This window comes from Phragmites australis, chromosome 9 (assembly GCF_958298935.1).
Source record: "Phragmites australis chromosome 9, lpPhrAust1.1, whole genome shotgun sequence".
Lineage (NCBI taxonomy): Eukaryota > Viridiplantae > Streptophyta > Magnoliopsida > Poales > Poaceae > Phragmites > Phragmites australis.
Genome location: NC_084929.1, coordinates 31,492,197 through 31,516,277, shown reverse-complemented (window position 1 = coordinate 31,516,277; position 24,081 = coordinate 31,492,197). Strand labels below are relative to the sequence as shown.

At 42.2% G+C, this 24,081-nt stretch overlaps 2 protein-coding genes across 5 annotated transcripts; both read right to left on the bottom strand.

The window, feature by feature from the left end:
* Positions 1-2,042, bottom strand: LOC133929851 (peroxidase 1-like). Its single transcript, XM_062376610.1, has 4 exons — positions 1,758-2,042; positions 1,428-1,616; positions 770-932; positions 1-608 (listed from the first exon to the last, which is right to left on the bottom strand). Exons 1-4 carry the CDS (start codon positions 1,968-1,970, stop codon positions 187-189), a joined length of 987 nt encoding a protein of 328 aa, XP_062232594.1. The 5' UTR covers positions 1,971-2,042; the 3' UTR covers positions 1-186.
* A 16,081-nt stretch (positions 2,043-18,123) lies between these two features.
* On the bottom strand, positions 18,124-22,542 carry LOC133929158 (uncharacterized). Of its 4 annotated transcripts, XM_062375799.1 has the most exons (14): positions 22,380-22,542; positions 22,072-22,211; positions 21,881-21,982; positions 21,660-21,787; positions 21,292-21,567; positions 20,933-21,111; positions 20,332-20,375; positions 19,850-19,933; positions 19,618-19,749; positions 19,414-19,538; positions 19,071-19,340; positions 18,810-18,946; positions 18,553-18,639; positions 18,124-18,462 (listed from the first exon to the last, which is right to left on the bottom strand). In XM_062375799.1, exons 2-14 carry the CDS (start codon positions 22,199-22,201, stop codon positions 18,366-18,368), a joined length of 1,791 nt encoding a protein of 596 aa, XP_062231783.1. In that variant the 5' UTR covers positions 22,202-22,211; positions 22,380-22,542; the 3' UTR covers positions 18,124-18,365. The 4 variants fall into 4 exon arrangements, with proteins under 4 accessions (XP_062231783.1, XP_062231784.1, XP_062231785.1 ...); XM_062375800.1 differs by lacking the exon at positions 22,380-22,542 and having other exon boundaries at positions 21,881-21,968; positions 22,072-22,210; XM_062375801.1 differs by lacking the exons at positions 18,124-18,462; positions 18,553-18,639 and having other exon boundaries at positions 18,830-18,974; positions 22,072-22,542.
* Positions 22,543-24,081: the final 1,539 nt, after the last annotated feature.

Here is a 24,081-nt window from a genome sequence, read left to right as displayed (position 1 = left end):
TTTTATCTTAAAAAAATCATGAGATCCTGGATAGAAGGGAACTTTACACGGTTGTAACAAAATAATCAATCAACACAGTAGATACAGGGAAAAAAACTGATAAAATCCGTACATGTCAAATCAAAAGTCTGAACCAGTAATGACGCTAGATGCACATCACATACGGTCTGGATCTTCGTTCTCAGGTTAATTCACGACGCTGCACTTCTTCCTGATCTCGCCCTGGGTGCCGGTGAGCACGTCCACGCTGCCCATCTTGACAATGGACGCGGCGAAGTCGGCGAAGAACTCCTCCTTGTAGGCGCCGCCGGCGTGGCGCAGCACATAGGCGCGGGTGAACGCGTCCGTGAGCAGCGCGCCATCGGAGTGGAAGAGGCCCCTCCGCTTGGCCACCAGCGTGTAGTAGCTCAGGTCGAAGGTCTTGAAGCTCCCCGGGTCCATCTCCACCAGCGTCGTGTTGTCGTCCAGGCTCTTGCACTTGCTCCTTAGCCGGGACATGTACTGCAAGTCGAGGGTTGGGTCGATGTCGTGGACGTTGTCCATGCCGGTGAAGTTGTAGAGGCGGTCCGAGAAGGAGAAGCAGTGCGACGTCCCGATGGTGTGCCCGGCTGATCGTTCGTGCGTAGGACCAAACAACAGTGTATCAGATATAGGATCACCGCGACACTGCCATTACTGGACTGAGCTGAGCTGAAGATTTGTGCATTGCAATGTAGGCTAGCTAATGTTACTGTTAATTGTTCAGGCAGGAAGGAATGGTTTTGGTTACCTGATAGGACGACGAGGTCCTTGATGTCAAGGTTCTTGGCTCCGAAGAGCTGGGTCAGCTCGGTGAAGTTGGCGGTGGGCGGCGGCAGCTGGTCGGTCTCGTTAGAGATGGACACCCTGCCATCTCGCCGGCCGAGAGGAACTGCCCAGAACGGACCCTTGCTCTGCAAAATAGCGGGTGGTCTTGAGAATTTTTGCTTCAAACATGTACTGTGAAGTGCGAACTCGAGATATTCGCGTGGTGCTTGTTGGCCCTCCATCTTTGCGGAGCGCACTCTCTAACCACTCCCACGACTACTCATAACCATCCGATCACTTACACGATCATTACTAGTGTCAGCGATCACTGCTCGTAAAAATATAGAAACACTTGAATATGAGAGGGATTTTTTGCCGCTTAACCACACCGACTTCTCGATTTTCTCTCTCTTATTTATAAACTCTTACAAACCTACCATTAAATACAACCTATACTTCGTAACTTACGCTGCTAACGTGAGACATGAAAGTCACAACGTCCTAACACATATCATGTCTCACGTCTCAGTTCTATATTTACTTGCATATCCTTAATACGAGTAAGACAACATGTATTTAACTCAAAATACAAAAGAAGAAATACTAACACCAACAAATTATTATATTCTAACAGTGCTCACCAGCCACACGGCGTCCCTGGCCATGAGAGCGAGCACGTCCGCGCAGGAGACGGTGTCGGGGCACGCCGCCTCCACCGCGGCCTTGACCCTCTCGATGAAGCTGAAACCGCGTAGCGTCAGGTTCGGCTTCGCGTCCTTCTCCGCCGTGTTGTTACCGATGGAGTCCAGGAGAACGGAGCCGTCGCACCCCTGCACCCATGATCATGCAACGGGTTAACACGCGCGCCGTTTCACTCGCCAGGCCAGTGCAGGCGGCCAAGCTCTCAGGTCTCTGCCAATGCCGCCTCGCCGCCATGCGACAGGCTATGTATATATGCACGTTCCACGTACCCTGACGAAGCAGTCGTGGAAGTGCATCCTGAGGAGCGGCCCGGCGAGGCTGGGCGCGACGGAGAGCGCGCGCACCATCTCCTTCCGGACGACGTCCTCCACGCTGGGGCACGACTGGCTGTAGAACTTATCGTCCAGCTGCGCCGACGCCGACGCCGACGCCGACGCGAACGCCGCGAGCAGCAGCACCAAGAGAGCCGCCCTGGACGCCATCTCCGCAGAACAGAAGCTTGCTTGCTTCTCCCTGGCTAGGCTAAGCTAGATGATGATCAGGAAGAAGGAATCGTGTGCTGCTGCTGGATTGGAGGCCAAGAAACAGGGCGAGATTTATAGCGCCGGGACCGGGGCCTACACCCGCATGTGGCAGGCTGGTGCATGGCCGAATGAGTTGTTCTTGCATGCGCTTTGCGGAATCTCTTCTGTAGCAGGTACAGCGGCCACAGCACACAATAGTACAATGTAGACAGACTAAAGAAGATTTTTTTTAATAATATTATTTTATTAGAAAATTATAAAAATAATAGTTAAATTAAAAAAATAGAAATAGTTAACTGTCGGTACGCGGAATGTACCTGTTGTTATTCCGTATGCCGACAGTTTACGTGACACTAGGCTCGGAGCCTGTCGGCACATAGAATACCGACAGTTTGTGAGCCCAGCTAAAGGGGTGTGCCATAAAGGATGTTCGTACAGCAACTGGCCTATCGGCATTCCGTGTGCCGACAGATGACGCGTCATGACCTGTCGACATGCGGAATGTCGACATGTGCCACGTTAGGTATTTCGCGTGCCGACAGACCTTTATATAATCCATGGCTACCGATTCCTCTCCCACGTGCGACCATACACATCGTGGGTGGCAATGAACGGGCGACGACGAGCGAGCGAGTGGCGTGGGTGGCGGCAGGTGGAGGCGTCCGGCAGGAAACGGCAGCCGTCACGTGGCTTCGGGCTACGAGCAGTGGGGAGTAGAGGGTCCGTAAGGGTTTTTTCTTTTTTTGAAATAGTTAGAATTAGTTAGAAATTTAGGAGTATTTAGAAAGTAGATGTAGTTAGAAAATTAGGAATAATTAAAAAATTAGAAAAATTTAGAGTAGTTAGAATAGAGTAGGGGAAATTAGTATACAATAGTTAGAATAGATTTTAAAAAATCTAGAATAGAGTAGAAAAATTAGAAATGTTAGGATAGGAAAATTAGAGTAGAGTAGATCTAGTTCATAAATTTGCAATAGTTAGAAGAATTCGTATATTTAGTAGAAAATTTAGTATAGTTTGAAAATTTAGGTTAGAATAGTTTGAGGTAGTTTAGCAATGTAGAGTATTTAGAAAAGTTTGAATATTTAGATAATTTAATGCTAAAATACTTAGAAAATAGTAGGAAAATAGTTAGAGAAATGTTGAGTAGAGTAGATAATTTAGGAGAATAAGGATATGAAATTTAGAGTAGAGTATTAGGAAATTAGCTATATATATATAGAAAATATAGTATAGTTAGTTAGGAAATGTAGAGTAGTTGGAAAAGTTCAAATATTTAGGTAATGTAGAGTTAAAATATTTTACTTGATATGATTTGAAAATTTGATATTATTAGACGTACATATTTTTTGTCGATGTAGGAATTATGTATTTGAATTATTGTGGATTTTCGTAGTATTGTATTTAGAGTGGAAGGGGGAAAATATGATTCATTTAGAATTTATAATAGAAAAATTGAGATACGTGTATAATAGATAATTTAGCATAGAGCATACATAGTTTGTAATTTTTCAATCTTTATTAGTTTGAAGTCGAATTGTTATGAATGGGGTAATTATTTTTGGCAGCAATACATTTAGAGTGATATAGTATAAACAGAAAGAGTATGTTAGAGATGATATTTTTTGGTTATGTAGAATACAAGTGATGAGGTTGAATAAAATTTATGGTCATAACTATTGTATGTTGATTATAATTATTTAACCTGATGGAGTATAGTATGGTTGTTGAATCAGGAATGTCGACCGTAGTTGGGTTCAGTGTTTTTTACGGCCCTTGATATGTAATGCATTGTGACAGTGGGGTAGATCTGAGTAACTTTCAGTATGTGGACATAGAATTGCATAGTCTGAGAGAGATTCAGCGGTCCCAACTGTTTGGTTGGCTGTATAATCTGCTGCAACTCATTCTGGTACATCAGCGGTTGACGGTGAAGGTTCTGATTCCTAGACGTCGAGAAACCGGCTGGCAGTGGGAGCTCTTGGAGGTTACATGTTCGAAGCAATGACAACAATTTATGTTACTCTAGTTGAGATGGAGTTTTCCCACTGTATCCTTGTAGAAGCGAGCAATGTTGGGTCTACAGAAGTTGGACCTAGCACTATAGAAGTTATTGGAGAAAATGTTATCAATAAGGAGATGCAGAAGAGTGTGGTTCTGGAGGTACCCCTGCAGACTAGTGCACCAGTTGAAATATAGACTGCAAGAGAAGAACATAACGACAAGGAAGAAAATCAGGTCACGATGTGTGCTAATCAGGGAGACTAGGACGAGGCATTAGTGGACCAGATGGAGGTAGATAACGATGAGTTCTGCACATTTGTGGACTTAGATGCAAGAATCCGGAAAGAATGGTCGAATTTTGCTTTGGAGAAGTTGATGGTGAACGATGGACATGAGTCGGCATAGAAGTATGATTCTATTGTGGTGACCAAAGGCCAGATGTTTCATTACAAGGTCCATCTGCAGCATGAAATGAAGAGATGGTATTTCTCGGAGGTGAGGGAGTTCAAGGTGGTAATATCTAATCATCGGATATACAATATCAAATATTTAGCTGAAAGTTGCACTTGGCGAGTTCATGGATTGTTGCCAAGGTGTGACACAATATGGTTAGCGTCTATTATTGAGCCACATACTTGCAACTTGAACTGACCTTTGCGAGTGCATAGGAACATGAGCGTTGATTTTGTTGCAAATGTGATGGATCCAGAGATAGTGAAGAAGACTAGTATGTCTCTTTTTGGAATTATGCATGCTATCAATACCAAATTTGGGTACGAGATTTCATATAACATGGTATGAATAGTGAAATCGAAGGTGTTAGAGAAGAGGTTTGGCACTTATAAGGACTCATAGCACAACTTGCATTCATTGCTAGAGGTTATTCGGGGCAGGAACCCAGACACCTGTATTGGTATTTATGATTTTATCAATCAGGATGGAGATCGAGTCCTTCAGCAGGCGTTCTGATCGTTCGCTATATGATCGAGGTATTCCGACATTGTCGGCCGGTAATGTGCGTGGACGGAACATTTCTCATAGGCAAATACAAGGGGCAGATACTCACAGCTATCGATGTAGATGGTGAGAACCAGGTTGTGCCTTTGACTTTTGCATTCATCGAATGTGAATGTACAGATAGTTGGTTGTTGTTCTTGCAGTGGGTTAAGAGAGGTGTTGTTAGTAACAGGCCTAACATGTGCGTACTCCACAATCGTCATACAGACTTGTTGAATACAATCAACACATTACAGAGTGGTGCGGGTAAGGTATTGCTATGGCCAGATTTTCATAGCCATTGGTGCATACGGTATCTCAGAGCAAACTTCTACAAACAATTCAGGAACAAGTGCTAATGGATCTTTTTAAGAAGCTATACAAATAGAACCAAAGGAGGAAGTTTGATGCACTTTGGGAAGAACTGGATAAACTAACTGGAAAGCATATGGACAAAGTTTTGAAGAAGCCAATTGTACCAAGGGAGGAGGAGCACGAGGGCCTAGAGCCTTTACCACTTGAGCCGCAGAGTGTGACTAGGAGGAGGAAGGGTGGAAAGAGAGTTAGTATTCCTCCGACTGGATCAGACACGAACTATTGGAGAAATGAACACTTATTGTGGATACTGATGGTTCATATTATGGAATTGTGACAACTAACCTCGCCGAGGTTTACAATTGGATGATGAAGGAGAATAGGTCACTGCCGTTAGTGGCAATTATGTAGGGAGTCACTCGTGAAACACAACGGTATCTTCAAGAGCGTTACAGTAAGATTGCGCTATATATGGCCAACCCGCAAAGGATGTATACGACGAAGATAACGTCTTACATAGAAGAGAAAAGCGGGGAGGATCTGTCACACAAAGTTCATATTGTGAGACATGCTTGCATATAGACATGAACTGGAGACTGACCACACACAATCATCAGAGCATAACGCTAGTGCCAGCTCAAATTTATACTTAAAAGCATCAGCAAGCGCACGGCAATCAACAAGACGAACATGTACTACGAACACAAGCAAGCAGAAGCAGGTCGCGGTGAGCATCTGATATTCTGAAGCATGTGCAACTGCAACCAGGGCGGCTACCTGCAAGCCGAGCCAATGAGCTCCCAATTATTGGGCGCCGATCAACACATCTGTCATGAGGTGAATCGGCGTTGTCACAGGCACACAGTTATGAGGATAGGTGATGTGCTGAGAGGAAAATGAATTAGCACGCTTAAAAGACAATGATTTTAAAAACTTCGTAAGATAAATGTTTGTTAAATTCTATCTAAATATACTTTAGATTTATTTAGTGGGTCTAACGTTCAAAAGGTTTACAATCTATAATCAATTCTAACAAACTACTTAGAAAAATAAATACACAAAGATATATTGCAATAATAAAAATGCGAAAATGTAAAGACGGTAGAGAAAGTAAACTTAGCATAATAGATTTTTCTCTCATGGTATCGATATTATAAATATCACTTCTAATCCATGTTAGAGCTTTACCAAGTATATGATCTCGATCGTCAAGACTCTTTCAGTCACAGGTCTTGAGCCACCAAGTCACAAAGACAAGGTATCAACCCGGATGAGCCACTAAGACACAAAGACAATGTCTCACTACTAGCATCTCTCCCGATCACTTGTCGTCATCTTTATTTCGGAGCTTGAGTCACCAAGGCAAGAGCCTCCACGTCTCCGTACAAACAACTTGCCACCGCTCCACACCAAATCGATGGATCAACAAGTTTGAGCAACTCCGGCTCAAGATGTCAGCGAGTCACCAAGACTCCAAGGCACCGACGTACACTAGGTATAAACTAGGATCACTTCTAGATCTACTCTCTAGGCAGCTATCACCTAGCAACACTCTCTCTTGGCTTATAAGCACTAAACACTCTCTAATTTTGTGCTTAATTACTTTAAATGATCACTTTAAGTATTTTAGTGGCTTGAATGTCTTCTCAAATGTATATGGGTTTCACTGGACAGCCACACCTTTAAATGACTAAGTGGAGGGTATATGTAGCATCAAACCTGCGCACTAGCTGCTAACCCAACGGCTCAGAAAAGCTGTTTACACCGAATTGCCCGGTGACAACAGTAGTACACCGAATTGCCCAGTAACAACAGTAGTATAATCACCGGACAATCCGGTGAGTACAACATCAAAAACTAGCCGTTGGATTCCACTCAAAGTCATCATGATCACCAGATATTCCGGTGGATTCTTCAACTTCATCACCGGACCTTCTCGTGAGTTAACTTCAGCCAAACTACGCCACTTCTTCTCTATATAAAATATTCTGGTGCAAGCCTCCGGTACATTTCCTCTTCACACCGGAACATCCAGTGAGTTAAGCTTCAATTTTAACAGCTGACATCTTCCCTGCAAGAATTGCTCTGGTGATAGGGCCCCGGTGTACACAATATGATCACTGGACTATCTAGTCCATTGTTCTTCACTCTTCAGCATTTGAAAATGCCTCTATACAAAATGCTATAGTGATTCTCTTGCACCTATACTAGATAATCCGGTGGGTTGAATCTCCTTCTACCCCAAAATGTGCTTGTGCTGCACAAATATTCCGGTGAGTACAAACTTCTCTGCATCAGACTATCTGATGAAGCAAATCTTCCTAAAATTTTTCTAATTTAACTAAACTTTATTCCAGTTACGATTATTTCTTCATGTATTGTATCCATGAGACCTACTAAACTATATACTGACAAACATGTTAGTTCTATTGACTATATTATTATTAATCATCAAAATCATATACTGACACACGCTAGGATATTCCGCTACAAATTTTAGAAGGGCATGTTCGCTACAACAGTTGCATACGAGATTATCAACTATCAGCCGTCCTGACAAGAGCAAAAAACTTGCAATTGACGAGCTATATTTGAATCCGTATTAGGTGGAGGCAAGCAGACAACAGTTTGCTTCATGATTCACGGCCACATGGGGGCAACTCGACAAAAAAACATGGAACTGAACTGGTGAGCGAGCTGAGCTGCCGGTTGAGCTGTCCGCTAAACTACCGCAGCCAGGAGTAGCCCGGCCCCTCTGACTGCAGGCTGCACAGGACTGAATAAACTGAAAGAGCAGTGCATGTGGCTTGGGGTACTTGTCTTGATTTATACACGGATTCGGAGCCATGTGCTGGCCGGAGATGACAAGGAGATTTCACTTTCCCGAGCTGCAAATGATTAGGTAGGATGCTTATGTATGATCCTTCTCGTTTCATGGTTGTTACAGAACCGAGCTGCGACAATGATTATATTCAAGGGCCTTTGCGCGGGTCCAAGAGAGTGGCTGCCTGAGAGCAAATACGTGCCCGGTGGTTTCGGCCGAGTTCCGCGAAGGTTATCCCAAGATTGTGGGATTTATGATTGTTATATATCGGCGTCGTCACGGATCACGAATCATTTTCCCAATTCCCAATCCCAAATTGGGTCGTGAGGCAAGTTTACAAGTGGAGTTTCGGACCTTTTCATTATCATTAGTCATCCATTGAGTACCAGAGATCAATCGGCCTCCAGAGGCAAGTTTGATATTTAGCCTACAAAACCCCTAATCAAGGGTTTGGTAACAATGATCGTGTCCACTCAGTGCCTGTTTGGAAACATACGAAAACAATGGGTTACAAACAACAATGGAGAAAGAAACTAAGCGTTTGCCTACTGTAAGTGTGAGACATTCACCTAAGACTCAATTTAGCATTGCAGTAACTTTCCAAAATAATATGTTTATTTATAATTTTGAATGAGACATTTAGTTGAAACTAGCAATTATCGTATAGGTTCTTAATAGTTTTTTCGCATCTACGCAGATGCTTGATGCTCTAGAGGACCACGACAATGAGCAATCTCAAGTGTGGCATCGTATTCGAGGTCCCTCGAAGATACCTACCGGGTGATTTGTGATCATGGAGGTCTATCCAGTAGGGGAGCCAATTGCACCTGAGATAGTTCTGGGACCACACAAGTTAGTCTGTGGAATTGCTGTTAAAGATCACATACCCATCAGCTACAGATTATGGACTGGCGAACGAGGTGATCTGCATGTGGTTCCTGATTCGATCAAGAACGACATCTTGTGACACAAGATATTAGAGAAGTACGACTTCCCTGAAGGGACATATATGGAAGTAGTTAAGCGTAAAACGCTAATAATCATGGGCCTTTTATTTAAGAACTGGAATGACACACTGAACAGAACATATGTGCAGAAGTGTACAGCGTCAGATTTTCGTAAGTGGCCGCAACTGAAAGATCATTGGCAAGCCTTTATGGAGTACAAGTCATTGGAAGAAGCACATAAGTTGAGTGCGGTGAACAAAGCAAACTCAAAGAAGAACCTCTACCCCCACAAAGTCGGTAGCCGTGGGTACGTGAGGAAAGAACGGCAATAACAACAATAGCTAGATCAACTGTGAGAGAGAGGTGTCACGCCTGAGACGGAGGGTTGGAGCGATCGATCGACGCGCTTCCTTCTTAGGAGGGATGCTTCTTACTCGTTTGATGCAAGCTTATACTTTACGACCTCAAAAGACCAGGAAGTGATGCAAACACTTGTAAAAAAACTTACGGAAGCCCACGAGCAGTCTCCACAAGGCTCTTTCAAGCTAGACAGGGATAAGGACGAGCTCACTTTAGCCCTGGGAAACAAGGAGCACGGTGGTCATACACGAGGCGTTGGGGTGATGGGTTGGAAATATGGATTCCCAAGCGAAGTCAACAGTTACAAGAGCCAAAAGAGATCCCAAGTAGAGCGAGATGCAGAACGAGAGGCAGAACAAGCTAGAATGATGGAAATGCTTGAACAAGCGCTAAAAAAAGATAGGGAACATACAGAAGAAAAAATAGCACAAGCCCTCATACGCGAACAAGGCACCATTGTGAGCGAACATGAACGGCTGGCAACGTCTCCTGAGTTTGTGTGCTCTAGGCCCGGTGGTCGTCGGAGTAGCTATGCATCCACAGGAGTTTCGGGAGCTGACCTCATCACTTATCCCGTGGACCTCATCACAGCACGGACACCATTTGAACTACATATTGGTGCTAGGAACATTACCATCAAGGTGGCTTCCGGCGTGGCTTATCCTCGTGGCTCCCATAAATATTTACACGGACGTCCGGTACTGGAGGGCTACACCGCGATCGAAGTAGATGAGGCAGTTGACTAGTACTGCTATGTTGAGGTGGACTACCCCGCAGAGGAGGGGGCGAACACTATAGGAGAGAACGAGCATATATTCATCGCGTAGGAGAAGATCTACATAGTGTTTCCACCAGGGACAGCTTCGGAGACTCTCTATTCTCCACTACACCCCGGGCCGTCGTCGCCTCAAAGATCTCCCTCTCCTCAGTCATCTCCCAAAAAAAGTCAAACTAGATATAGAAAGAAACCTTACAACTCAAATACGTCGATTAGATCAATGGTACTTGGAGCAGTCTAGACAGAGTTTTCAGGCATTCCCCGTGAGATACAAAGAGGAATATTTCCTCAACAGGGACGACTTCTTCTGGTTGAAATTCTTACATTTGTATTAATTGTACAAGTAAGATGCCCTCGATGTGGCTATAGTCAGAGCATGGACTCTATAAGTGACTTATGCATATAATTCACGTTATATGATTTTGCACCTTGTAATTGCATAGCTAACTTCTCTCTTTTGTAGAATGGAGTTCCAAGTATATGAACAAGATTTAGATAAGAAAGTAGGATTCATAGATCCTGGCCTTGTGAACCAGAAACTTGTAACGAAGAATCCAGACTCGAGATCTACTTATTGAAGTGTCTGGTTCACCACCAATACAAGAAACTTATACTCTTACCCTACAGCTATGAGTAAGTGTTTGCGCGCAAGGGCGTTCATATTTTATGGGCAACTCGATTCTAGTACTAATTTGCTTTGGTGACATATTCTGCAGTTTTTATTGGATCCTCTTTGTCATCCACCCAAACTTGAGCAAGATCATTATGTTGGACTCAGCAAAGAGAGATCAGACGACTTACCAACACCTCATCGACATGCTAAACAAGTTAACTCGATCATTTAATCTTCTCGATGATTGCATCTAAGTTTAATTGGTATTCATATTCATGTACAGAGTGTACACAAGATATCGCAAGAATAGTGTTATCCACTTTCCATTCAGGAAGGAGTACGCTATAAAAACCGACTTTTCGATACACAATACATATTCATGTCTTGCATTTCCTACTGAATAAAAAGGGTCAATTCATTCCACTGACGAATCATTTTCTCTTGAAGTGTATGAGATAGCCACCCGGCAACAATCTATGCGCGTTTTATATTCTTACTTTCATGCATACATTCAGCCCGGACAGAGACGTTGTTAGGTTCAATGACCTTGAGGTATGAAATAACATATCGATGCCTTCTTTTCAATTTCTACACGTGTTCAAGGACTAATTCTTTCGATTCTTCAAACGCAGCGCTCCAAACTACGCACAAGTGTGTTACAATCTGCTGAAATACATGCCCTTCAAGAACAGATGGCCGGGTTCTTATTGGAACATGTTATCAACTCAAATGGAAAGTTTCATAAACCGATCATGCTATCCACGCGTGTGAGACCTTCAGATGATACCTTACCTTCAAGCAGAGAGTATGCAGCAAGAAGGAAGGCTACCAAGAGGCTTGACAGCGTATTCTATTTTCGCAATTCACACAATATTAATGAATGACATTACCTGTTCTACGATATGCCACCGATGTGTCAATGACATATGGGACCAGGTCCCACTTGTCATCCTCACAATGGATGGTATATCATAGAACCAGCACTTATTCAGTTGTAAATCATAGATTTTTCCATTTATTAATGAATGATATAAATTACTATGTATGATGCGAAATTGGTATCGTCGGACGACTCTTGGACACAATGACCTTCCAACGATGATGCGAAGGAGGAGTAAGAAGCGGCGTCTCGTAAACGTGCCCAAGAGGAGGAGGATGAGAGGCTAGCCCGTGAGCTATGCATTGCGGAAGAGCAAGAATTAGTGTCCCGTAAACGCGTTCAAGAGGAGGACGAGAGGGTGGCACATCAATATGCTGCGAAGGAGGCCGAAGGCTCAAAATCTAGAGGCGTTCAGGCGTCAGACTTTGATGTTTTTGATATGCCGACGAGCCTGGAGCATAGGTGACGCTGCGGTCGATCAAGCGTTGCCGGGTCCTCCGCTCCATCACCATCGACCCCCCCGGCGTCCCCGGACGTACTCACGCCATCAATCGTCAGTGCAGGGACGCGATCCTTGTCGCGGGAGAGGTAGAGGGATACTGGACTGGCTCAACTCAACTAACTTTTCAAGGGGTGACTTGTAATATTGTGTGTTTGTCGATGCCTAACTTGTAATATATGTTCATTACTAAGTATTAATGAAGGTGTTTTTATTATTGATTTACAGTAAATATATGTATGATTGTATGCATGTATTGAGAGAGAGACGGAGAGATTGAGGAGAGAGAGTACATAGAAGACAGAAAAGAGAACCGTGGAGGAGGGAGAGGGAAAATATTGCCGGCTCCAACCTTCGGCCAACAGTGATTCCAACAAATCACCGCCGGCCGAAGGATACAGCCGACAGTGATAACGCCCTTTACTGCCGGTCCATCGAGCCGGCAGTGATAGTCGAGTCTGTTACTCACTACCAGTTCCAAAACCAGCAGTAAAGGGGATTTTGGAGTCGGCAGTGAAGATATTTTCTGTAGTAGTGAATAACAAAAGAGAGCCAATGTTTGCGCCCTCAGTCCTAGTCAATCACATCAATCTTTTGGTACTACTCTCTGGCAATCGCGGCATACATCCAATCTTCATGCTCCACCACTCCACCCTTCTCCAAGAACAATTTCATCAAGTCATCGGAGAATCTGCTCAATCTCATAACATGAACCTTCGATGACGTCAAAGCCACGGAGCACGCCCCCCAGGTTGCAGAACACGACCTAAGGCACCACATTTTTTAAGCCCGCCTTGAACTTGCCACACATGATCTTATAGTTAGCCCTCCACGGGCGCACATATGCTCGGTCAAAGTCCTTGTCGGTGAACACAGAGATGGTCCTCACCATGTCCTCCAGCTTCATCTGTGTCTCATCTCCCATGGCGCATACCCGATCGAACACCATCCTCAAGTCAAAACTCTCATCGCAATGCATGTTCCGAAGGAAGTCCATCTTGTCCTTGTAGCTTCCATCAGGGAGCTTTTATGGGGATTGGAGCTTGCGTTGAACGCGATCACCCAATTCGCCCACGATCCAAAAATCATTTGGCATTGTGCTAATCTCTCTATTACTATCACCACACTCTTATGGAGATTATTAAATGTTTCTTGAGACAATTTTTGAATATCCACGGTCAACACTAACCTATAAAGCAAAATTCTAATCATGAATCTATGGTGGTGTTCGTTCTTGAATGAGACCATTGCAAGTTGCAACACATCGAAACATTTAGCAACATAGTACTGCACAACCGAAAAAACTACTACAACAATGGAAAGAACAAAGACATAATGAGAATAGAATATCCAAATTGTTACAAAGAGAGACCTCATTGCTCGGTCTTGCATGGTTGGTGAATGAGAGAGAGACACAGATGGGGATGGCTTCGCCACTTTGGAGTTGGTGGGTTCAGTAAATGAAGAGAGAGAGGAGGACAAGAGGGATCTATTTCCTTGCCTGTTTGTATGCCTTGGCTCCAGTGGTGGCACGGTCTGCTCATAGCCCCTCACCATGAGGCGGACGGCGGTGCAGCGGCATTCGCGGCTCACGTCCTGGAGCTGCTGGCAGCACTGCATCCACATCCCGGTGCTCCACTGCACGGGGCGAATCCATAGTTCATGCCTCCGGTTAGTTGCCGGTCCATGACCTGCCGGCACGCGTCGAGCGGGCTCTCCTGAATCTCTTGCTGGCACTACATGTCCCTTAGCCTCTGCCGCTTGGCCTCACCTTGGTTGACGGCCAAGGCCACCAGAGCAGCGAGGCGCATCGCGGCGATGACGAGCTTTGCCATCTCGGTACAGATCACAGATAATTCTTTATAGCTGGTTTGATCTGGTTAATCGTTTCTTGTGTTTTGGTTTTATAGGAGAAGACAGGCATGGCTTTTGAGTTTAGCTTTGGACATTACTATTTGCGAGGTGAGCTTTTGTGTGTGAAGAGAACACACGTACTGGTAGTTGAAAAGTTCGATGCTTGTAGGAGTGAAACATTGCAATGGTTTGGAGCTTTCCAAAACAGATTTTTTGGAAGGTTTTGTAAAGGTCTAATTAAAGTCACTTTGGGTAAGATAACACTTCACATTACCTTTCATTTGGATGTACCTAGCTGGGGTAACAAGTGTGTTTGTGTGCTTTTGCCTTGGTGTGGTTATTGGTTAATGGACGTATCTACAAGGCCGTTTTAGAGTGCCCTTCTATGTGCTCACTAACGCGTGGATCTGCATGCTTTGGGTGCTTTTGGATGTTTGGTATATGGCAAGTTTGATGTCATGTGAAGTGTAAAAGGAAGAGAAAAGGTTACCAAAGGAATTGGTGTTTTGTTGACAAGGAAAGCAATTTTGGGGGTTTGCTTAACAAACTATTCGAAGGATGTACGGTGAACTAAAAAGTTAATTTTATGCCAACTCGATCGCACATCACACGTGGATATGTACTTAGGAACGGAACCTTCTTAATGCAAATTTTGGTTAGTTTGTAGGTTTTTAGATAAATATACTAGTTGAAGCCTAGGTGCGATGTATCGAGTGCTAAAGTCCAATCATGCATTTAGGGAGCTGCCTAGCTGATTAAGGCCCAGCTGAACTTAGCATTTAGGCCCAAGTGCCGTGTCCACCGTAGTTGGGCTTAACCGTGCAGATCTGTAGAAGTTCACGAGAAAGGGTATAAATAGGACTATAAGTAGGCTGTTTGCTATTGCAATAAAGACTGCTCGCCTTTCCTTTTGATGTCTTGGCTTCCTACCACTCTTATGTAGTGGTCGGCTTTAAAAGGAGTCTTAATACCATATCATTATACATGCCTATGTTATAGCGTGTTTATTTCGCACAAGAGAAACTTGCTCTCGATCTCGCAACTCTTAGAATAGTATAAAGCGCGGATGTACCGGTATACAAAATAGAAAAAATAATTTAAAGGAAACACTTATCTTTATTAATTCCTTTTACAATCATAAAGTAAAGTTTCCACTTTTACATCTCATTACACCACACACACATCTGACTACTAGTCATCTGGCAATCATGTCGTTCTTGGTTCCCAAGGCTTCACGAAACCTCCGATTAATTACGTATGTCACACGGACAATCTCCGATTGAGCTGCTATGATGGTCATCATCTTCTGTGTAGCTCGAAAAATTATGAAAATAATTTTTTGCTTTATAATAACATCCTCTACCTATTAAAAATATCTCTAGCCATGAAATAATTAATTAACTTTCTGAGATAAATTAATTAGGTTAAAGCTTCATTAATTCACCCTTAATTCTTTATAAGTCCAAAATTGGTGAAACCAATTTTTCTAGTCTTCTTATAACTTGTGCTATCTAGGAAAAATATACTTTTGTATGAAAGTACTATTTAAATTATTGAAGTTCATTTAATCTTGATATCAAGCTTAGTTACGATCTTTTTTATAGCCCGTAAATAAATCATTTATACCATGAGCATATGTGCTGCAATTCGAGTGTTTGTTGTTGCATTATGTTCATTACCCAATAACATATCCCCATTAAAATTTTATAGCATTTGCATAGCATCTCTCTTTCATGCTCATCATTGCATGCATTCTTCTTAGTGAGCGAAGGACCGGAGGATAACGCGGGTGTGATCGAGGGCTATCTGGAAGTTATTTCCCTTGCTTGTGAAGCTGATGAACAAGGCAAGCATCTATGCATTTTTATCCCATTACTTTGGATCATATATTGTGTCAATTGATAAGTTATGCATTATGTATGTTTGCATGTCAATGAGTCATATGTTGGGGTTTGGGTTAGATCCTATTTGTTGTATTCCTCTCCTTTAACATTGTTTATCGTTTGATCCTTTGTAACATGGGTTGTTTATGTCATATAATGATCTAACTTAAAAAGAATGTGTTATATTTAGCATGGCTTAGGTCATCGGTAGAAGTCGAGTGGTGGTTCAGCCATTGTTCACGAGCTTAAGAATTACATTATATCACAAAGATAATGATGATAGAGGATGGTGTAAGTGAGTGAGGATGAGCCGAGATTCGGGCGTGCAGTAGGGATGGCTCGAGAAGGGAGTCTCGGATGCTATAGGCCCGCTTGAATTGATTAAACACCGTCTGTTGTTGTTGTTGGCTTTAGCACTTGTGTGTACTTACCATGTATCTGTATATGGGACGGATGAGTCGAATACTTTATGTAGCTGTGATCTTTTGGTATGCTAGTTTTAGGTGTTGTCGGCATAATAGGCTTGGAAGGGGTATCTAGTTTGCTCTAGGAGTAACTCTAGATGACCCCCTCATGCTGAGACGCATGTTCAAACGGTTGAGGTTTATTTGGAAAAGGTTGACATTAGTACCCCTTGTGTGGACCTGTGTGGTCACGCAAGTCGTATGGTCCTCAAGTCGTGTGGGTAATGGAGTACCCCCTGCAGGGTGTAAAAACAATTTGAATTGACGCGCTCTCAGTTATGAGCACGCTTCTGTCCATTTGCATCAATTGTAGAGTTCCGGTTGTGGTTGTGATGGTATGTTGGGAAATTTATGGTGATGTTGTTGAAGTGTTGATACGGTTCAAGTGATATTTATGGCATGGTAATAATCTCATGATAGAAGGTTGTTTATGGTTAGGTGTAGATGCTTACACTTGAGTCAAAATTGCTCTTGTATATAAAATTCACTTAATCTTGTGGCCGAGTCCTTGCTAATTATCTAAATTGCATTCTTCTTGAAGTCGGGCTATTTATAATTGCCCACTATTAATTAAGTCTTGCGAGTACCTTCGTACTCACGTGCTTTGTTTGCTTTTCACGTGAGGAATGTTTAGTATTTGGCTACTTTACGCTCGCTGATGTTGGCGACGAACAGAAGTAGTGTCATTCTACTCATGTGTGGATATTTTGGGGTGGCACCTTCGGGCAACGACACTACCCATCTTTTGTCATTATGTAACTTATTCCACTGCGTAGCTACTCTAATCTTGTTCAAGTTATGCTTTTGGTTGTAAAGTTTAATATGCTTAAAGACTTGTAACTTAATTTATTTGCTCGCCCTTTATTATGTCTTGTGATGATGTGCTGGTTGTAAATGTGTGTGTTCCGATCCTAAAAGTAACACATGACGGGACTACCGGGGTGATATTCTGGTTAATCGTTGTAGTCATGATTACCTAAATGATCAACTTAATGATTAATTAGAATATTATCTGGACGGTTCCTTACAGAGGCATGGACGATTATCCACGTTGGAGTACAATCAATTCTACATCAGGCAGGCACCCTCGTCCTGGTAAACGCGTGAGGAGCAAAATGCTATCAAAATTTCCATCTAGGAAGCATCGTTCTAACATTATATTGACACTGCTAACTGCAGTGTACTCTTCCATATCATAATCATCACACGTCAAGTACTGACGAGGCTATGCGAAACTCTGCCCTAGTGCCCACGAGGCAATGTCACCATTTCATCGATATGTCCCAAATTTACGAGATTGGACACTTCGTTGTTGGGCACCGACGAGGCGATGGCAACACACCCGTCCACACATGATGAAGGCAAGCATATATATGACTAGGCACCGACAAGGTGAAAGTCATCCTCTTCATTAACACTTTCCGTTCACAAACTGACATGGCGATGGTATAGTTATGACCGAGCTTTGGTGAAGCGACAACCACCCATACATATAATTAGGCCATACTTTGCATATGGACGAGCGATAGTCTACATGATGATGACCAAAAACACAGCTTAATCGGAGATTTTCTGCAAGCTTGCCCTACAAATATAATTAACTAGACACGCCTAACCAGACCCCGAAAATCAGCGAACTACACAATCTCTCAAGTCAGGTATTTCATTAAGCATCGAAGCAAAAAAAAACAGAATAGGTAAACTCTTGCAGAGTCATGTACTTTGTATATTAAAAAGGAATTAATGAAATACATGTTCCGCGCATATCTTTGTCCTCGGCCTATTTTTTGTTTTCACAAACACGTGGCAACAGGTTACTTCTTGATGTTACAAGTCAACTCAAACAGGTTCATCAGCTAATAAGATATGGAGATAGCAATTCAAAAGAGTACATAAGGGCATGATGGCTTCTCCGTGTACAGTTATCTCACTCCATTCATGTATATATGGCGTGGCACCTTCTGGATCGAATTTCAGATTTATGCTTAACCAGATCGTCAGGATGGCACCAATATGGTATGGGCACAGGCCATCTGTCATTCAATAATTTGCCCACAATGAGATGCGATCCACAAATTTATGCGAAACATTAAATCTGGTGGCAATGAGAAGTATCAGAAAACCTATTAGGGCAAACACTGCGATCTCCAACCAAAGTCCAGTCAAGCACACGAGATGGCTTACCATCATGGCCAACTTCAGAAACAGTCCTATCAAACACACCAAAGAATATATTTAATTCAAAATTATGCTTGACTGAACCTGCTTCAATAAGATTCTTAAATTGCTCATAGAAGTCTTACAGCCAAGTGCACGTCCTTGAAACCTGAATACATTTCGTGACAAGCACTTGAATACCCAAAAAGAAACCTAGACATACCCTTTTGTCTTAAAATAATCCAGGATGGCGAGAATCTCCCTCCATGATAGGTACGGGGTTCCTACTTCCTCGTCATCGTAGAAGTTCATGCCAACAAATTTCCCGTCAAAATCAAGAAGGGGCCCTCCAATGCCAGCCTAACCAGGTGACATGGAGAAGTTGTCATTGGTAATGCCAAACAGGTATGGTAGTTAACTCATAGTCTGAAGCAACTATTTACTTCAACCGTGTAAAAGTAGGTAAGAAAAATAACAGCTGTACCTTAGTGATTCGACATGTAGAGTATCCAAGATATTTGCAATCAAGTGTGTTCGGCCCGGGAAACTGTCGCCCTCTTGCAGCCATTAATCTGCCGGACTTGAAGCAACACCCTACAGCTAGTAATTCACAAGAGCCACACCACCGATGTTGAATAATTACTGGTTGGCGAGCACAGAAATCCTTGATACTGACTAGAGCAACATTGTAATGTAAATTATAATGTTGTAATGTCCCTTCTGCGCGCTGTTTGTTTGGACACAACACTTCAATCTGCAAATGACACAATTGAGACATAAGCAGTACATTAAAGAGCAGGTATCACAGAATAATTAGAAGCACCAACCCTCAAGTTTTCAACAATCTTGTTTTCATAACCAGGATTTATAATCAAGTTCGCTGAAGTCAGAATAGTCGTACATCCATTCCATTCAATGAAAAAACCAGTGCATGCAGAAAACCTTTTTTCTCCTGCAAACCATAATTTTGATAATTAGTTATGATCAGATATAAATATGAAATAGTAAACAGCAGAATACTGTAAACTCACCATTGAATGAAGCAAGAGCAACAATATTTTCTTGTATGTTAGAGGAAGCTGTTTCACTTAGTTCACTCCAGACACCTTTGCCACATACGTCGCCGAAAGGTTCTTCAAAAGTATTAACCAAAATCATGCCATCTGGTTCAAGATACAAGGCACAATAGTTGTTAGTGGTACAACAGAGCTGTAAAAAGGTGCAGTGCATGAAAAGTCACAATATTTACAGGCATTGACTCACCATTTGACATAGATTCTGGAGGCTTGGGATAGCCCAAGGATTCTAGATCCCCAAATTGATCCTTGTTGAGAACATCTCTATGTACTAGCGCAACAAGGTCAAGAGGTCAAGTGATAAGCACTAACATATGCTAATATTGGGTATGATAAGTAACATTCACATAAGATTCTGTACATAATATCAGCACGCAAGATTATTAATATATGATGACAACCTGAGTAACAAACCACACTATAAGTGATTCTGCTTGAACATACCCATGAAAATAGCATAACAATGTTAACAGACTAGCACTAATTCTATGAGAGTACAACTGTAAAAGGGTAAAATATTCAATAGTTATCACGAGAGTACAAATGTAAAAGGCTAAAAGCTAAATTTGCACCATTTGTGATGACTTCACAAATAGATATCATTACAAATGAAGATGAATTGCATAATAACAAATATTTAGTGGTCTTACGGTGTCGCTGTGTGCTCACCTTCATCAGAGTTAGGTATCTCACCTGTGAGTCTTTCTCCAACCCTGCGGAAGATCATCAACATGAGTACTAACCCAAAAGTAAAAATGGATCAAACCAGCGCATTAATATGCAACACCTACATGAATAGAATTGTACGGATATAAATATTTCAAGAAAACAAGAGAAAATTGAGCAAATGTTATACAAAATCTCCAGAGTCAGGAGACATCATAATCCATTCTAGAGTGCACATCAAATCTGGAATAAAAATTCCTTTCTTTAATTAAATTAGACAAATACACTGGCTTCAACATTGAAACAAGAAATATGGCTAATCTAGCACAGCGCAGCAGTGGCATGTGCCAATGGGGCAGCAAATATCTTGGTACAGGTGGAAAAGAATCAAGCTGTTGTTAAGGGTAAAAGATTGGAAACTGCAGAGCAACTACAAATGCCAAAAAAGTTACAAAAGGAACACCCAACGATCCAGATTATTGCAAAACCCATAAGCCCTGTAAGTTTTTTGGCAAACAAAATGGCCAGCCTTATTAAATCACGTACAGGAGGGGAAGTGGGATAGGAGAGCGTAGGCATCCCATTGGGAATATATAAGACATACCTGACTGCCTTAAAACAATTTAACTGTGCAGGAAGTTGAATCTCTCGAAGGGATGTACAACGCCTCAACCATAGAAGAATTCTAAATGTATGCAGGAAAAAGGTCCTTTCCGTACCCAAAAAAAGGTTCATGCCAACAAAGTTCCCATCAAAATCAAAAAGTGGCCCGCCATCGCAATCCTAGCACCAAAAAAGGAGTTACAGGAAACACAAGTTACATTGGATCAAAATAAAGTGAAATCGGACAGGAGTTGCATAGGAAAAACTTCATTTTATTGCCTCCGAGATATACTTTACTGCAGATAATAACAGAAACAGATTAAAATACTCAAGTGGACCTTAGAGATTTTACAAGTGTACCTTAGAGATTTTACAAGTGGACAACGTAAGCTTCTCATCAGATCCGCTAGAATCGCCATTCAGAACCCCACTTGTGGCCATTAATTTGCCAGAGATATCATGGCCTACAGCTACTACCTTACTATGGGGCGGAAATTTCACCCCCTTATACCCCTTATATAAAGCTACGTCGTGAAGATCAGGGAAGTTCACAACACTGACAGCAGCAATGTTGTGATCTAAATCATATTCACCCAAAAACCCTGTGACAACATTGTCTTCGTGGCGCACATGAACCTATAATGAAAAAGCAAGAAAAGAGTAAACAATTATCACAATTATCTTATGTAAAAAAGAAAAATTAGTAAAGGATGATTAGCAGCACCAACCTCCAAGTTATCATGGTCTTTTCTTTTATCATTTAAAGCTTTAAACAAGCTTGCTGAAGTCAGAAACATTGTAACATGTTCCACACGTTGTACAGCTATGCCCGAGCATGCAAATAACACCTTGTGTCCTACACAAGATCGTAATTTAAATGAATTATAATTAACGATGTTTAAATATATACTTGGGAAAGTAAGAAGAGTATAACAGCACATATAATCACCATTGGACAGAGCAAGTGAGACAACACTTTTAGCCAACTTTGATGCAACTTCTTCACTCAGCTCACTCCAGACACCTTGATTAGAGTCCTGATGCAAGTCGCCTAGTTAAAGAAACATGATACATCACACCTATGAGTACTCAGATAGAGCTGTAAGAACCAAGTGCAGAAAAGAGGAAGGACCAACAGACCTGAAATCAATAACTCAGTTGTCTCTCCTCTTTTGCAAATTCTTTTGTTCTTCTTCGGGCTTCTTGTGAGATCATCAGTTCTTTCATTCCTCTTCGTGCTTCTTGTGATACCCCTCTTACTTATCAGCATATTTCCAACACTGAAGCAGACATTCTCCACTCAATGAGTTCGTTGGGCAAGGCTCAAAACAGTTAACGACAAATATACAGACTTCGAAATCCATAGTATCATTAGAACTAGGCAACTGTTTTCTTTTCATATCTTTTTCAGATCTCCAATTCACAAGGGGTAGATCCATCGGATATACGTCGAGGGGTCGGGCGCCGGTCCGGCGGCGGCGTCGACGGGCCGGCCACAACTGCCGCGCGGAAACCCTAAAATCGCCCTTCGGTCGCGGGAGCCAGAGCGAACGGATCCGTCGCGGGGGGTGGGGTGCGGCGACGAGAGAGAAGAGAGCGAGCGAGAGAGACGGGGCCCGCCGCAACTGCCGCGCGGTGGTATATTAAGTGGCCCGTGACTCTTTCATTAACCGGCCCACCGGCCTGGTCCGTGGTTTGCATGATTCGAGGAGCCCAATCCACCTTCGGAGAAGCCACAGCCCACAGCTATTATTTGTTTTTTTATTTTGGTCGGTGTTTTTTCTATTCTCTAAATTTTTATTTACTTATTTTTCCTTTCTTTTCATATGTTTTCATTGTTTTTATTTTGATTATTTATTCATTTTATTATTTGATTATTTATTTTTCTATGTTTTTTAGGTTTGAAACTCTTCAACTAATTAATACTTTTACATGAACTTTACATTGTTATTGTTGCAACTTTTATCGTCTCTATTGGAATTTTCATCTTCATTGTTGAAAAACTTTTTGTTTCTATAGACAAAACCATGTAACAATTGATCCTTCTACATAGAACTTTCCATCATTATTGTCGAACAATGGATCTTCACTCCTGGGACTTTCTATATTTATTGGTGGAACTTTTAATTTACATAGGTGGAACCATGGAACAATGCATTTCCATGTTCATTGTTTCCACGGGCGGAACCACAGAAAAATTGATCCTTCTACGTGGAACTCTCCATCCTTATTATCGGAACTTCATCATTATTACAGGTACTTATGAAACTTTTGTAATCAATGTTTAACTGACAATGTTAATATGCTTGCAAATAGTTAAATAGGTATGAATTGATATGAGATGAAATGCTTATAAAATGTTTGGTTTATTAGGCAATGTTTTTCTCGAACTGGCCTTTTATTCCTTCTGTTGTTGCTTATAAAATGAAGAATTGGCCCACGTATGAAGTCAGATGGCCGGTTGAAGTGCGCGGCACTCACCGATTGCAGCACGGGGCGTTATAATGCGGTCCCCACCTATGGAGGCCCTACCTTAGATTACACCACGTGGCAGCTCCGCACTAATCTTGACGCAACGATTTTTCCGTTACCTTCGATTCTTACCTTTCTCAACGCCGTGGTGTTTTCCGTTCCCTTCGATTTTTTACGTCACGCCACAACAACAATTTGCGTCCCAGCCGTCAGATCAGAATTTCGGTTACTATCAGCCGTTTGACTCGGTTTTGCTGATGAAAGTAGTGAATCGAACGTGTGGTCTCCGGCGTTCTTTTGACTATTCCTCGTGTTTCGCCATTGGCATCGGCGCGGTGGTGCCTCCGCCTCTCTCGTCTCTAACTCCGGCTTATCTCCACCTCATAGGACTCGGTCAAGTTTGTTATAACTAGTTGAGATCATAATTAATATTCTTCCACTTAATTAAATGACTAATCATCATTAGCTCACACAAAAAATAGTGCTCCAAGGTAACGTGATCATAACAACTATAAAAAAAACACCACTAGATCTCATAATCTATAGTACATAACTTTATCTCCATATGGATAGTTACTTATGTATTGAGAGTTAGTTTATTTCTTATGATCCTTTATATCTTAGGATTATGGAACTGAGATCTTAAAATAATTATCTCAGAATTACATACTATTTGTT

Excerpts from the sequence above, each read along its gene's own strand:
- LOC133929851 (XM_062376610.1), bottom strand. The coding sequence starts at position 1,970 with ATGGCGTCCAGGGCGGCTCTCTTGGTGCTGCTGCTCGCGGCGTTCGCG. Across the intron at positions 1,617-1,757 it reads TCCACGACTGCTTCGTCAGG|GGGTGCGACGGCTCCGTTCT; the intron begins GTACGTGGAACG and ends TCATGGGTGCAG. Across the intron at positions 933-1,427 it reads CCAGGGACGCCGTGTGGCTG|AGCAAGGGTCCGTTCTGGGC; the intron begins GTGAGCACTGTT and ends GCTATTTTGCAG.
- LOC133929158 (XM_062375799.1), bottom strand. The coding sequence starts at position 22,201 with ATGCTGATAAGTAAGAGGGGTATCACAAGAAGCACGAAGAGGAATGAA. Across the intron at positions 20,376-20,932 it reads AATTGTTTTAAGGCAGTCAG|GGTTGGAGAAAGACTCACAG; the intron begins GTATGTCTTATA and ends GATCTTCCGCAG. Across the intron at positions 18,640-18,809 it reads GATTATTTTAAGACAAAAGG|GACTGTTTCTGAAGTTGGCC; the intron begins GTATGTCTAGGT and ends TGTGTTTGATAG.